The sequence below is a fragment of the Loxodonta africana genome, chromosome 6, assembly GCF_030014295.1.
Source record: "Loxodonta africana isolate mLoxAfr1 chromosome 6, mLoxAfr1.hap2, whole genome shotgun sequence".
NCBI classification, from domain to species: domain Eukaryota; kingdom Metazoa; phylum Chordata; class Mammalia; order Proboscidea; family Elephantidae; genus Loxodonta; species Loxodonta africana.
The window spans coordinates 49616878-49633890 of NC_087347.1; the positions used below are offsets into that span (position 1 = coordinate 49616878).

The following is a 17013-nucleotide window of genomic DNA, read 5'->3' on the forward strand; positions in this document are numbered from 1 at the left end:
GATTTTCTTGACTTTAATCTTTATGAAAGCAGATTACTGGGCCTTTCTTCATGGTGCCCCTGAGTGGGTTCAAACCACCAATTTTTATGATAGTAGATGAGTGGCAAATCATTTGTACCACCCAGGGACCTTATTAAGAAATAAGGCACTTAAATATTTTAAACGTTCTCCATTTTGCTAGTTAGCACTGTCTCAGCATATCCTTAACTGGACCCTTTGAAAGTATACATCTTAATAAGTAATTTAAAATAAAGTGAAAATTGAGACTGCAGAATAACCTAAATTTGGTAGCTTAAAGCCTAGAATCCTCTATAAAATGAAGAACATCATGAAATCAGCCAGCATGACTTTACTACAGTAATTGACATGAAGTTTATTAAGCTCTATTCAGTTAGCTTAAGGATCTTCTTTCCTCTTCATTAATTATTTTAAGCTCTGTCAGTCATTAATATGTGTGATTTAGTGCATGTTGTGTTTGTTTTACAATCAAAGTAGATCTCTTGGTTCTAGAGAAGGCAAATAGACTTGAGAGTAACATTTTATTTACGTGTGGATTCATCAACTAAAAGAGTCCCTCCCTGTGTCAGAACATGCCAGGTTTCAACAATATCAGATATAATTGGTTAAAGTACATATGTATGTAATGTTGGTGACATCACAGATCTCTGGTTTATGTGAAATATCTTATTTCTGCTCAACTGCTTTAAACCAAGCATAACTGTTTGGATTCTTTATTAGAACTTTCTTAGGGTGGTGTAGGATTGGTATTGTCAAGCGAATAGAATCTGTCCCTCTGACCAAGTTTCAATTGGAACTATACCATGAATAATTTAAATTTCATGGAATTTATGAATGCTTTGGTATCTTCTAACAGTGAAGGATTTTATAGGGCTGTAATGGATTTTTACTTCTAATTTTTAGGTATTACAGAGATAGTAAAAATTGCATTAATTTGACTGCAAATACTGCACTGCTCTCAAAATGTCCATGTGTTTATGAATACTAAATGCTATCAAAAACTCCATGTTTTGACAAAATGTGGTTATTTTATAACCTGCCTATGAAGGATTTATCTCCTTTTCCCAGATTTCCCAGTATCAAAGGTGTATTTGTGGTAGAGGTAACCAATGATGAATTGCTTTTTAAAATATTATTTTGACTTAAATATTCCTAGATGTGCTCTATTTGTCCCTGGTCTTATGTCATGTGAAATGTATTTTTATGAAATTTACTCAGAACTGGCTTAGCTTAACTATATTTAAAAAAAAAAAAAAACTATATTTAGAGCCATAAAATTGTAGCTTTTAGATTTTTAAAGTACTGATTATATAGTGTCACTATGAGTCTTTTTTTTTTTTTTTTATGAGTCAGAATCAACTCGACAGCAATGGGTTTGGTTTTTTGGTTTGGATTATATAGTAAGGTTGATTAATTTGAGCTTAATTTTTTTAGCAAAGATACGGACTCAGTCATTCAATAAATTCCTTTAGCTAGCATGATCTGGTGATAACAAATTCTAGTTAATTAAGTATTCTGATTAGTAAAGGGCTATCACATGTACCATAGTATCCATCCAATTATCAAAGAATCACAATACAGGAAAATACACTTAACAGTAAAATTACTGTCAATATAATTTAAATGTTGGTGATTCAGAAAATTCTTTAAGATCTTGGGTGCCTTTACATATGTCATTTTGAGAAATTAATTATTAGAGACGTGTAGAAGTGCTCAGTATAACAATATGTGAACCAGAGGAGTTTAGGGGAAAGAGCCTTTTTAAAATTTTTTTGTAATTGTTTTAAACTAGGTGACAGTTAAGACTTCCTTTCCACAAATACTTGGACAGGTAAGAGTTTCCTGGTTCATTACTTATTGCCTTGTGAATAGATGCTGTAAGGTAGAAGGTGGCAAGTTTTTTCTGTAAAGGGCCAGATAATAGATATTTTAGGCTTTGCAGACCACATATGGTCTCTGTTACCACTGCTACTGCTTCATTTTTCTTGTTTCTTCTCCATTTTAATAAAATGAAATCGAAAACTGTTCTTAGCCCTGAGGCCACAGTTGGCCAACTGCCACTTTAAAGTGATGTTTTACATGATACTTCTTAGAAATACTTTCTAGAAAGTGCTGATATCCAACTCTCAAACAAATTAATAAATAATTTTGACAAAATGAGTATCATTAAAGTTTCATGTTCATCATTGTATAATTTAATTCATTGTCCAGTAAAATCTGTGAGCACTCTGATATAAACAGACATTTTCAAAGAACTTGTATATGCTCAGTTTGTAAAAGGCAAAAATAATTATATTAAATGTAATATGTTAAAATAGTTTAAATTCAATTGGAGTATCTTGCTATACTTCATAGGCAAATAGTGTTTCAGAAATACTTTATAGAGCAATAGAACTACAGACATTATTATTCAGTATCAATAAAATTTGTAGAATTGTGAAACCTAGACATAACAAAGATGACATTGATCAGTCAAGGAAATTACATAGTTTTGAATTTCACTAAAATTTTTATTGTATCTTGTATTATTTTCACTTTATTTTTTGTCTATTGTGTTTTGCAATCCAGGTATAGTGGATTTTTTAAACTTTAAGTCATTTAATGCTGTGGTTATAATACCATGGAAAAACTCATAAATCAAAATTAAATTAAAAAATTTTTTATATGCATTATCTCATTGGAGCCTGACAAAAATCTGGTGAGAATTAGTTATCATTAAATTTGTAGCACTGGAACATTCTAAGCTAAATTTTTATGCTAAATTAGAAAGGGAAGATTAAATATTAATATAAATTGGAAAATATTATGGATAGTTGTTGTAATAAATACTCTAAAATGTTAGGGACCAATTATTGAGAAAAATTATTTATTGGAACATAGGGAAAGAATTCATGCTATTAATGTATTTTGAGTGCATCCAAAAGGTATGTTATCATGCCGTGGTATACTGGGTAAGAATATATAAAAAAAAGTTTTTTTTATATAACATATTGTTTATTATCTGTATCATCCTGGGGGTGCATAATTCAGATTAATGATTAAAAAAGGTCAAGTTAACTTAATACTGTATAGTCAAGCACAATTATATGTATACCAAAAGAGGGCAGGCTAATAGTCTCATTTAGACATAGAGATCTTTCTAAAGAATAAGGATATATGGGCCTTAATGGATCAGAGGCAGTTTTTTTGTTTTTAAATGTGAAATAAAGAAATTTGTGGTAATTGAATTACCTCAAATTATTGAAAGGTATAAGATGCTTTTCCTTTAAGCTTGTTTGAAATTTTACCTGGAGGGTGGTGGGAGAATGAACTGAAGTTTCATTATGTATTTTATTCACTTTTTTGAAATAATATATGTTTTGAATTCTGTTGATTCAGTCAGAAAATACTTCAGGCAAGAGGAATAAAGAGAAACCACTTAGAAAAACTTCAGTCTTTGAGTAGATAATTTTCTGAAAATTAGTATTTTTTTCACATAGAGGAAGATACATTTAAGTATTTCTTAGTCTCCTCTTAGTAAAGAAACAAAAAGTAAACTGAAAGTTACTTTCTCAAGAGAATTGCGTAAACTTGTAGTAAATCATTTCTCTTTAGAAATGAAGTCCAGTGTTGCCAGATCTCTATACATTTTAAGGGAAGCTAGAAGTCTGAATTTTTAGGTGAAATCTTTTAAATTTTCAACGTCAAAATTAAAGAAATACTGCAGCAAATACTAAGTCAGCTGAAGTATGTCTGCAGTTTGAGTATGGCCCAAGAAGGCCAGTTTATAATTGTTCATTTAGTCTTATCTTTTACCAGCTGTTTCTCTAGGCCAGTAAAACACTTAATACTCGTGACAATGAGGGTCATTAAAAAAACTTTAGAATACCCTGTGTAAGGCCTCTTAAAGATTTCTAAAGACAGAGAAGGGTGTTGAAGGTTAATAATTTCAGCTAACACTTTCTAATCACTCACCATATGCCAGTTACTATTCCAAGTGCTTTACACAAATGAACACATTTAATCCTCACAATCCCGTGTGACGTAAGTGCTGTTACCTCCATTCTCCTGATGAAAACAAATAGGAGGGGTAAAATGACTTGCTCAAGGACGTAGAGCTGTGAGAGACAAAGCTGGCGTGTAAACCCAGGGCTCTGGTCCCTGAGCCTGTTATACTGCGTATCTGTCCATCCATATTCTTGATAACTAAACTATGCTGTACATTTCCTAGCATGTCATTAGCAAGTAATGAGTATCAGCTAGTAATCAGAAAGTAAAATGACCTTTTCCCTTTTTCCAGCTCTTCCCTCACTCAAAATTATGAACTATAAATCATGAGTATGGGATATAAATTTTTTTTGTTTTTCTGATCTCTTTTAACCTGGGAACCTATGGAAGAGCTTCAGGGAGACCCTAAACTTCCTGAAATTTATGCAGCATTTTGTGTAAGCATGTAATTCCATATTTTTTATTAGATTTCCAGGGGAGCTTATGCATGTTCTGAATAAATTCTTTGAGATATAGAACGTGCTATAAATTTCTTTTAATACTTAACATTTAAAAAACATAACTTTTTTTTTTTTGGTATGTGCATGTTTTATACAGAGATTGGACCAGCTGCTTCTCTCTTTCTCTCTCTTTGTCTCCAAGAATGCTTTATAGGTGTTGTATACTTCCTCTATTAGGGGGCACTCAGTCCCATTTTAGTCATACTGTTCCCTATCTTAGTTGTCCATCAAAATATTTTCGATTTAAAAAAATATATATATATATATTTTCAATTTATCTTAGACCTTGTCTTAGTTACTTAGTGCTGCCATAACAGAAATACCACAAGTAGATGACTTGAGATACGTAACATAATGGTTAAGAACTTGGACTCTGAATTTAAATTCCAGTTCTACAGATTTCTAAAACAGTGAAGGGCAAAAGAAATTAATACACTCACTCCTTACTTGTCAACATGGTTAGGTTCCAAAGACCAGGTTGTTATGGGAAAATGGAGGATGACCACATCAGATCAAAAAATAGAGGATGACTACATCATTACGTAACTGCCAAACCACTGAGAATCATGACCCAGCCAAGTTGACATATAGCCTTAACCATCACAGCCAGCATTTCTCAGGCCTCACACCTCAGTGTTCGTTACTACCAAATGAACGTTGTTAATGTGCAAAATAGTTGGATAGTAGGTTTTTTTTACTATTGTTATAAATGCAGAATGTCAGATAATGAGATAGTCCATAAGTGAGGAGTAGGTGTAATAGCAGCTCGTGTTTTCTGATTATCATGCATGAATTACTATTATAATACTTTACACAAATGAATGCTTTTAATCCTCATGACGACTTATAAGGTAAGTACTATGAGATTGTCCCCATTTTACTGATGAGGACATAGAGAGGAAGAGGTGAGTAACTTGCCTATTTTATTTTTAATCGTGCAGGTTATTTGGGCTCTTGTGCCTGAATTTCTTTGTCTGTAAAATATTGATAAGCATAGAACCCACTTTAAAGGGTTTTTGGGAGGAAAGCATGAGATAATGCTTGTAAGGTGTTCAGCATTATACCTGGAGCATACCGAATGCTCAGTAAAGGTACCTTAAAGAGTTTGGTAGCATATGCCATTCAATGATATATACTGTTTATTATGTCTTTGATGAAAAATTCAGATAACATGTTTCTAATATATCATATATTCTTAACATTGGAGTTTTAATACCTGTTACTGGAATTATCTTTGGGGTCATGTCAGAAAAGATATAAAGTGAAGAGTGACATTTTTGCTTCATGTCAGAGTATATTTTTTATTCATTAACATGAATATTGAGAAGTTGCCCATTGGTTTGCCTGTTTTTATAGGTAGTTAGATTTCATGGTGGAGCTCTTCCTGCCTACATTGTATCTAGTATCCTTCTTGCTTATGGAGGACAATTATACTCTCTTTTCTCAATAGGTAAGAATGTTTATAATTTTTAAGGTATTTTTTATTATGAATATTAAAGTAGAACAGCTACTAGTTCTATATATATATATAGTGTATATGTATGTTTCATTTCTGTTATATTGAATTATTGTTTGTTACCGAAAATGATAAGGGAGTTTTTAAAAACAGCCACATAGTAGTAGCTAGGACTGCTATTTTTGGACACTCTAAACTAGCAGGTGGTTTTATGACCGTCCTTTTCTACATCTTTGGACAACTGGCCTAGAGATCTTCAGTTTGTGGTCTTAAAGCTGCTGATTATTAACATTCTCTTAGTGTGTCACATTTATATCAATGTTAACTCTTAATTTTTTTTTTAATTTCACAGAGGAATCGAACAATAGAAAAATCTTCATGTCATATTTTTTTCAGTATTTATGTCTTAAAAAAGGACTAGAACCTATAACCACGGTGCTATTTAATCACCAAAAAATTAGCAATAATGCCTTAATATTATCAAATGAAGTTTTTTTTTTTTTTAACAGTATCCAGATAAAAATCCATACATCACAGTTGATCTTTTAAGTCTCTTAATCTGTAGGTTCCACTCTCAATCTTTTTTTTCCCCCTTTGAAATTTATTTGTTGAACAAATTTGGCTGTTTGTACTATTGAATTTCCCACAGTCCGGATTTTGTATCCTTATGGTATAGTTGAACATATCTTCTATTTTCTCTAAAAAAAAAAAAAAAGTGCCTATAAATTGATAATTAGAACTAGAAGCTTAATCAGATTCAGTTAGTTCTTCTTCCGGCCCCCTGTAAAGAGTGCTTTACAGGTATCGTATACTTCTTTTGTTAGGAGGCACTCAGTCCCATTTTAATCATACTCTCCCCTGTATTAGTTTTCATCAAAATATTTTCAATTTATCTTAGATCTTAGTTATTTAATGTTGCCATGACAAATGCCACAAGTAGATGGCATTAAATAACAGATTTATTTTCTTACAATTTAGGAGGCTGTTAGTTCAAATTCACACCATGGCTCTAGGGGCAAGTCCTTGTATACTTCAGCTTCTAGTAGCTACCAGCAATCCTTGTAGGTGTATCTGTCTCAGTAGTCTGTTTTCCTCTTTTTCCTGTGTATCTCTCTGCCCTTTTTATAACTCAGAAGTGATTAAGTTTTGGAACCACCCTACTCTGGTATGACCTCTATAACGTAACAAAAGGAAACCCGTATTTCCAAACAGGGTCATAGTTACAGATACAACAGTTAGTATTTCAACACATATTTTGGGGGACATAATTCAGCCTATAACACACTTACTTCTTAATTTCCTTTCATGTCATCCTGATTAGTTTTTTTTTTTAATGTATGATCCAATACTTCCTTATTACTTTTTCATTCTACATGTGAATACAGGAGACAGATCAATTTCTTGAAAATTCATAATCTGTATCTCCCAAATTTGCTGGGGTTTGGGATCCTTCAAGTTTTAAGAGATCACCAAGAAAATTGTTTTCAACATTATACGTATACCTAAAATTTCTTCCCTCCATTCTCAGGACATCTCGAGATAATAGAGTCTCTTCAAGATCTTCTTGTTCTCCGTTCTGTTCCTGGCACCTACCACAATGCCAAGAACACAGTAGGTGTTTAGTGTAATATTTGGCCCATATCAACTATATCAGTTAGGTCCTTGTACACTGAATGCAATACCATATTTTTACACATTTGTTTGCCAACCATGCCTCCCACAACAGGTATTTTCTTAAGCATGCTATGCTAATTTTTTACAGCAACTTGTAAAAAAAAAAGTTAGCATAGTGGTACTTATGAAAATACCTGGGGGGAGGGTGTGGTTGGCAAACAACCTAGAAGGTGAGCATTATTTGCATAAATACAGTAATTGAGAGAGTGATGAAGGGACTATTTCAAAGGTTTGTGCAGGGTTAAGGGAAATCAATAAGGAATGATGATGCAATGGGCTGGCGGCAACAGGGCTATCTGGTACCCCAGACTTAAGGGTAAGAAAAAGGAGCAAGTCTAAAGGAGTTTTGGAGAGGACAGTATTACTGAGCTTTAGTGCGGGAACACTGCATTCACTGTCAACTTGTGGTTCGTCAGGAAAAAGGGCAGGGAAATAAATACACTAACTTCATTTTCTCCTACCCCTATCTGCCAATACCTCCCATTCACTTAACCTAACTAGAAGCCAGTCCACAGAAGTCAGCTTCCCAGGGTTCAGAGCCAAGTGAAAGGTAGAGAATAGTTCTGGAGAGGTACATGTAGAATATATAATAACGGACAAAACTCTCCCTAGAATGTCACAGTTAAGACAGTTTCCCAGGAGCCTAAACTTTGTTAGACCTTCATACACTTGTTGGGTTTGCACAGTAATCAAGGGAGGCAGGAAATAGGAAAAGAGAGAGGGGCCAAAATACTAAAAGGAGTCCATAAATTCTTTCCACCATTTCTGTCTTGCCAGATCTTTCCACAGTTATTCATTGCCTTTCAATTAATTTTATCCAATTTCAATTCTGTCTGTAATATTCATTTTAACCTGATTTAACCTATATTCAAGAAAGAGGAAGTAATATTCAACATGATCTGCTCCATACTCAACCTTATAATTAAGAGATTGTTCTGGCAGTATGACATCAACCAAACTTGAATAAATGTCTGTCTCATCTTAAGTGACTTTTTAGTTGATTGTCAAATATATATAATTTATATCTGGATAGTTCATAGAGACCCCAGGGTTATATCAGATATTGGTTAATCCAGAGGACTAAGTATGGAATTATGTCTTAAACTAATTAAAGCAGTAGTTCTGAACCAAGGGTGCATATCAAAAATCAGCTGTGGACCACACCCCCTAAAGTGGCTATAATCAAAAAGACGGATAATAATATTAATTAAGGATGCAGAGAAATTAGAACCCTCATATACTGCTAGTAGAAATGTTAAGTGGTGCAAATTCTTTGGAAAACAGTTTGGCAGTTTCTCGGTTAAACACAGAGTTACCATATGACCCAGCAGCTGCATTCCCAGGTGCGTACCCAGGAGATACAAAAACATATGTCCACACAAAAAGTTGTACACAAACATTCATTGCAGTGTTATTCATGATAGTGAAAGAGTAGAAACAATCCAAATGTCCATGAACTGAAGAAGTGTGGCATATTAATTACAATAGAATATTATCAGCCATGAAAAGGAATGAAGTACTGATGCATGCTACAACATGAATGAACCTTGAAAACACTTTGCTAAGAGAAAGAAGCCAGTCACAAAGGCCCACATAGTATATGATTCCATTTATATGAAATGTCCAGAATAGGCAAAGCTTTAGTGACAGTTAGTAGGTTAATGGCTGCCTAGTGCAGCAATGGGGATTGAGGGGTGACAGCTAAGGGGAACAGAGTTTTTTTTAGAGTAATGAAAATGTTCTAAAATTGACTATAGTGATGGGTGCACAACCCTGTGAATATAATAAAACCTCTGAATTGTACACTTTAAATAGGTGAATTGTATGGGAATTATATCTCAATAAAGCTGTATAAAAAACCAGCTCTGGAGCTTTGAGAAAATACAGATGGTGAAACCCCAGCATTGATTTCCTGAATTTGATTATCTCTTTTAATGGGTCCTGAGCATCTAGATTTTTTAAAAAGCTTCACAATTAAATGGAATGTATACTCTTGGTAAGAACCTTGGAGTTATAGTAACTTTTAATCTTTCAAGAGGAGTCTCTGTGATAGTAATGAGGACCTTTGCGTTCCCTGACATGAAATGCGTCGCTCTTATTGACAGTGTAGCATGTAAGTGGAAAAACTGTGAATTCGCTAATGCATGTAATATTTTTTAAATTCTAGGTCATTGCTTAGAGTATGATATTATGTTGGATAAAGAAGCCAAACCCTACAAAGTTGATCCTTTTGTAATTACAATTAAGTTTCTGTTGGGGTAAGTCTTAATATTAGTGATAATGATGTTAATTTTGTTTTATATATAAAACATTATATTTGACTCCATACATAATATAAATTATACAAGTATGGAAATTGACGTCTTTCATTAAATGAGATTTTTCTATTCAGATGACGATCTAATAAATATATCAACATTTACTTCAATTGTATTTTTAAATAATTGTTTTATTTTTAAGTGAAATTTTTATTTTAAAAATAATTATCGAGCTTATATATATCAATCTAGTCCCTAGGTGTTTTAGTTATCTAGTGCTGCTATAACAGAAATACCACAGGGGATGGCTTTAACAAAGAAAAGTTTTTCTCACGGTAAAGTAGGCTAAAAGTCCAAATTCAGCTCAAGGGGAAGGCTTTCTCTCTCTGCTGGCCTTCTCATCAGTCTTCGCTCAGACTAGGAGCTTCTCTGCGCAGGGACCCCGGGTCCAAAGGACTCACTTTGCTCCCAGCATGGCTTTCTTGGTGGTATGAGGTCCCTAACTCTTTGCTTGCTTCCCTTTCCTTTTATCTCTTGTAAGATAAAAGGTGGTGCAGGCCACACCCCAGGAAAACTCCCTTATATTGGATCAGGGATGTGACCTTAGTAAGGGTGTTAAAATCACACCCTAATCCTCTTTAACATAAAATTACAGGCACAAAATGGAGGACAACGACACAATACTCAGAATCAAGTTGACATGTTTTGGGGAGACACAGTTCAATCCATAACACTAGGTGATGCAAATATTAAGCACTCGACTACTAGCCAACAAGTTGGCGTTTTGAATCCACTCAGAGGTGCCTCACAAGACAGGCCTGGCCGTGTTTCCAAAGGTCACCACCTTGAAAACCCTAAGGAGCAGTTCTACTCGGCACACGTGAGGCTGCCATGAGTCAGAATTGACTCAATGGCAACTAACAACAATAACATATCAATCTAAGCTTAGACTGTAAATATACTAGGATTTTAACATTTGCAAAGGGATGTATATGGCCTGTGACCTTTGCAGATCCCAGATTCATGAATACGAACCTTTATAGGACCATTGTAGGGTACTGATGAAACATTTCCTCAGATGACTTTCTCTTGTTTTCCATAAAAAGTGTATTTTAGATCTCTCTGTCCTATTTAATATTCCATTCGTAATTTATTCACATTTTGCAGTTTTTGGTTAAAAATCTTTACTTTCTTGAGTCTCTTTGCTTTCATCACTCCTATAAGCTGTTGACTTTCTTACAACAGCAACAACAAAACACACATTTTTTCACACAAGGGTCGATAGCACTAAACGCTCTGATGCTTGCAGATCAGTAGGCTCATTTGCAAGATCAATGACTTGTTCCATACAAGGAATTCAAATGTATTTTTCAGTAAAATTATAGATTACTAAGCATCGTAGAACTTCAGGGACTCTAGTGAATGCTCAGACACCTCAAATAGTAAATCTTTGAATGTCAATTGTTGATTTTTTTTTTTTTTTGCTTTTATTGTATGTTTTCTTTTATCCACAGGTATAAATGGTTTAAAGAATTATGGGATATATTATTGTTACCAGAATTAGATGCCATGTTTTTAACTAGTCAGAGTATGTGTTTCCCCCTTGTGTCCTTGATTCTTTTTCTATTTGGAACGTGTACTGCCTACTGGGGCGGCCTACTCTCTTCTACAACTGTGAGATTCCTTTCTTCATTGTGGCTAGCTTTGAAAAGGTAAAGAATGAATGCCTAAAAACATTCTCATTGCTAGTAAGAAAAAATATATAAGAAACTTTGAAATTAATTTGTGTTTAGTAAACTTTATGAGATATATAACTAGCAAAAGCTTGGACTGGTTTTCAAGTTATGTCTTTGTGAAAGCAAATAGTTTATTGCAAGTTAAATGCTACATTTAATTTTGACCGTACTGCTGAAGACCTAATCAAAAAAGTTTGGCAAACTACAATTTTTTTTTTTTCCTTAATTTCCATGTTAAAGATCTTCTCAGGCAGTGTTTTTTATATGTGGACTTCTATAATCAAATTTGAGGGCAGAAGACTCCAATCAAGATATTTAGGGTCAGCATAGATGAGATGTTACAAGAGCTCCAAGAATTTTGCCTAGAGTTTTATTATAGGCCCAAAGCCTCAGTTTGAATCTAAATTACTGGTAGCCTTTTCTGGTAAATAACTGAGCTGGTTTATATTGACACTCTTCCTTGCCAGACCTGTTATGTAATTTACTATCATGGAGAAGATTATGGTGTGGAGCTTCATCCTCCACCCTTCTGATATACTTCTGTCAGGGGTTTCTGTTACTAACGCCAAGCATCTGAGTGACCTTGAGGCTGTAAGAAATAGGAAGCTGTTCTTCCTCATGTAAGATTGGAGATGTGTGACACAGGACCTATAATTAATGATTAGTTTTTGCAACATTTTTTCTTCCTTAGCATAAATGCCAACGATAGTATATCTGAGCAGAAAAGGAGCTACCGCAGTGTTACAAAACTTAAAATCAAATGTATGTGACAGTTTACCTAATTAAAAATATCTTAATCTTTACCTTTTGATACTTGCATATTAATAAGCAGGAGAGGCTGGCAAGGTACTATTGTTTTCTTATATGTGACTGTATAACTAACTATTAATATATATATATATTTTAAAAGCTTTGTTCTTGTTATTCCAGACCCTCTGAACTTCCTAAAGATATCAAGGTGATATCACCAGACTTGCCCATTTTGACAGTCGTTTTGATCATAGTTAGCTGGGCAACTTGTGGAGCATTTGCCATACTTCTCACTTATCTTTACTATGTGTTTAAGGTATGTCAAATAAAGCTAGACAGCCTGGGCGTTGTACCTGGCAGGCATAGAATTTCCTATAAGTATTGTTAACATAAATTTTAATTTACCGATGCAGTAAACTGCTGTTATATAATATGTTTAAATGTAAATTTTCTTTAAACATCTTAGTTATTTAAATTATATACAGTTAACTGTAGAGCTGAGATTATTATTCCGAGTTGGATCTTTGTTAAAAAAAAAAAAAAGATAATCTGTTGCAGGTTGCTTTCTTCTCTTACAAGTGATAATAACTTTTTAAAAAAACATTTTACCAGAGCAATTTTTTTCACACCTCTTTTGAACATGAGTGATAGACAAAAAGTTATGTCAGTGGGGTCAAGCTATCAATCATGCTAAGATAATATAAAATGTTACAAATGTTGCTGAAGAATCAGAAGAAAATTATAAAAATATTTAGGCTGATATTTTTACTGATGAAGTAAAAAACATTCCCAAGAAGGCTGACAGCTTAGCAGGAAAACCTGGTTAGTTATACAGCTGTATACTTTCCATATGAATCTTATGGAGAGACAGTGGATACCAGAGTGAATATTTTTTTAAAAAACAAGTATATTTGCTTCTGCTTATTATAGTTATCAGTTTGAGTTTTTTGATATCCAGAGGAAATTTATGTGCATCAGAAAAAACTACTTAGAGCTACTTTAGTTTATAAATATAATATTTTCAGTTTTTTTTTTTTAATTTAGTGTTTAAAACAACTGACCCAAAAGCAAAACTTTTTGCAATACTTAAATAACTTGAGGAAGTAATAAATTAAGCTTACAGATTTTCTCAGCTTCAATAAACATTTCACAACTGTACATAATGGAGTTCAGATTTTTAAAGATTAAAATATAGACTGTTAATACTGTATTGAATACAGTCAAATTCACAAGACACTTTAAGATCTTGCAAGGCATCATTTAATCATAAGCTCACAGGATGTAGATTGTATACCAATATATTCTGCCCCCAGTGTACTCTGGAAGTTTGCTTTGCTTTATTTCCTGTTTCTAATGCATGATAGCAAGCAAGCATGTGTAGTTTCTTATCCTCTCTAAAAGAATGTCTTTAAAATGTTTATATGAATTTACAGTTGTTTAGATTTTTTTTAATTTCAAATTAGAATTCTCCATTTTTTTTTAATGGGGGTTTTTTTTTTTTTTTTTTCAAAATAAAAGTAAAATTAAAAGTCACTTTTTTCCTAGATTGTTCATCTGCATGCCAGCCTAACAACTTTTAAAAATAGCCAGCCTGCGGTAAGTTTAATTTTGAAAATTCTATGTTACTTTAATGTGAAACAACATGGAAAAATACAAGTTGTTTTTTTTTTTCAAATGTTGAGATTTTAGAATGTTTTAAAAGTTATTAGGAATTTAAGTAATTTTAAGAAAAGTGAACCTAAGAAATACTAAATTAGACATTTTTTGGGTTTTTTACACATACTTTGGGGTTTTTTTTGGTGTCTAAGTTATCTTTTAAATTTTATTTTGACTACTTAGAGTTATATTCTCAGCAGTGGAAATAGCAAATCAAAGGAATAAATGTTTTAGATAATAACCATTTTAAAATTACTTGTTAAACAAGGCTAATTTCAGTATTTTATATCATTTTGGTAATAGAAAGGTGTACTTACCTAGCTGTTAAATAATTATGATTCTAAATGAAACTATTGTATGTGTATGTAGTATCTTGATATTTTTACTTTACTGCTTTATAGAATCCCAAACACTCCAGAAGAAGTGAAAAAAAGTCCAGTCATCATAAGGACTCTATAGTACACCATCTGCGTTTATCAGCTAGTGATGCTGAAGATAGTCTTCGGATGCACAATACTGTGATTAACTTATTAACATGGGTTGTGTTACTCAGTATGCCATCTTTAATTTATTGGTTAAAGAATCTTAGGTGTGTTTTATTTATATAATTATTAATTTATGTGGTTCAAACAATGAATATTTATAGGTAGAATCTAACTGTATTAGATTCCTGCTGGTCCAAAAAACTTCCTCAAGAACCAAAGCTATGATTTACCTGAAATTCATTTTCAGTGTATTTACTTTTTCTTCCTTATAATGAAAATATAAACTTTGGAAATATAAATCTCCCCAAGATAGAGTAATTGTATTTTACTTATTTTAACTTTAATTTTATTTGAGAGTAGACATACATGAGAACGTGCTTTTTTTTTGTGGACTTAAGGTATTTGTTATATTAATGTGTAATGCATCTTTTAATTCATGGTCCAATTTTATGTTTTCTAAAGTTTGGGTTAACAAAAATACTTAACATTTAAAAATGTTAGAAATAACAAAAGAAGTGTGTACTTTTCTAATGTGTCCCATGCTTTGAACTAGAAAAAATGACAAGCTATTTTATTGAGAATCATCATTTGCTCTGCTACCTGATAATTGTCCTAGTTTAAATGAGAACATAAAAATCCACTTTCAAGATTTCTTCTAGAATTTTTAATAATTGGTGAGTTGTTAAAAAAAAAAAAAAGCCCACCTCATTCAAGTAGTGGTTGAATATAGTTTTCAGAAAAGATGTAAATTATCTGGATAAGTTATTTAGATAATCTGTCTATAGATTATCTAAATGCAGGAGATTTTTTTTCAAGTCAACAGAACCAAAATAAATTTAATAAATCATAGATTACCAGATGTTAATATCCTTCCTTTGTCATTCATTTTCAGTCAAGATTGAGATTTGGGGTCAGAAATATTTGAGGAACACAAATTTATGAATCTGAAAGACTGTAGTCATCACTCTATCAATAAACACAAGAGATGAGAATTTAGGTTTTAAAATGATAAAGGGCAATTTATATAAATCTTTGTTTTTATCTGTTTTTTATAGAGCAATCTTAATATATTTTAAATTATTTGTTTTATAAAAATTTTATATATGACTTTTAGGCATATACCTATTATAAAAAAGGAAGTGTCTCTGTGTTGGATGTTTTATTTCCTTTAGTAATTTCTAGCATAGTTCTTCATGCAAACCTTGGATTTAAAGATGATATAGAGGAAAAATTATTTATCAGAGATTTCACAAGCTGTTTAGAGCTCTCTTATATCCATGTTTCTGCTGTAATGCTTTGAAATTTATTTGATTTGATTGATTCTGATAATTTAAAATGATTGAGTCTGCTTTTTTTTTTTTTTCCTCTTTGATATAGGTATTATTTTAAACTTAATCCTGATCCATGTAAACCTTTGGCATTTATTCTTATTCCAACTATGGCAATTCTTGGAAACACTTACACTGTTCCAATAAAATCAAGGTATAGAAATTTAATCTTTTTCTCACATCTTTTCCTGGTGTTTATCATCCTTTATTTTATGTCATATTTTATGCTTTTTACTCCCAGTTACTTTGACCGTTCCTAAAGATCAAGCCTTACCAGGAATTATGATTTATGTACACCTGGTACACTATTCTTGTTTTCTTATTTATAGACTTTACCTGTTAGAATACAATCATATAGTATTTTTTCTTAAAAAGTTCTCTCTTAAAATGATGTGATGCCTGAGATTTGCTTCCAAAAAGTACAAGAGGCAGGAAAGCGAATGGGGGTAGAGGTGAAATAAGATTGGCCATGGTTGATAATTTTTGAAGCTAGCTAATAGGTGCATGAGAGTTTGTTACACTATTCTGTCTACTTTTGTATGTTTGAAATTCTCTAATAAAATTTGACTTTTTTTTTTTTTTTTGACTGATTGCTCTGGGAGCCTTTTTAGTTGATTCTGGTAGAGATTTGCAGAATCAGACAGACCTAGGGTTTAATTTTACCTTAAATAGCTTTATGTCCGTAGACAAGTTTCTTAACCCCTCTTATCATCAGTGTCTCTCTTCTGAGATTAAAAAGGGTGATAGTCTTTCCTGATGGTATCTTTCTTTTAAGAACAGTTAGTGTTTTGTCCTATATTCTCCTGTTACTGGAAACTAAGGATGTTTCTGTTTTTTGTTTGTTTTGCTGTTGTAAGTAGGGTTAAACATCTGTTTAGCTGTATCTTAGTGAACATTATAGGTCATTTTTGATAGGATAAATTTCTAGAGGTAGAATTGCTGAGTAAAAGGCCAGCTAGTAATTTTAAAATTTAAAAAGCCATAGAAAACTTTCTATTTTCCAAATAGAATTTTTTTTATTATTTTCTACCCAAAATATAGTTTGTATTGATCTTTAAAAAAATTATAAACAGGTAAATTCATTGTATGAGAAAGCACTTGATTTAAAATCACTTCTCTTTTTCAAAACTGTTCAATAACGTATTCCATTTTAGTTCACGATTTA

General features: G+C 32.4%; 1 protein-coding gene across 5 annotated transcripts in view; it reads left to right on the plus strand.

Annotated features, from left to right (window-relative positions):
• PGAP1 (post-GPI attachment to proteins inositol deacylase 1) overlaps positions 1-17013 on the plus strand; it is a 71726-nt gene that overhangs the window by 45594 nt on the left and 9119 nt on the right. For 3 of the 5 annotated variants that reach the window (XM_003406156.4, XM_023542622.2, XM_064286867.1), the window contains 8 exons: positions 1811-1849; positions 5862-5955; positions 9803-9893; positions 11408-11605; positions 12560-12695; positions 13925-13975; positions 14437-14624; positions 15898-16002. In XM_003406156.4, coding sequence (XP_003406204.1) covers positions 1811-1849; positions 5862-5955; positions 9803-9893; positions 11408-11605; positions 12560-12695; positions 13925-13975; positions 14437-14624; positions 15898-16002 — 902 coding nt within the window. Of the gene's footprint in view, positions 1-1810; positions 1850-5861; positions 5956-7489; positions 7573-9802; positions 9894-11407; positions 11606-12559; positions 12696-13924; positions 13976-14436; positions 14625-15897; positions 16003-17013 lie in introns of those variants that run through there. The other 2 variants (XM_023542627.2, XM_064286868.1) reach the window with 2 other exon arrangements.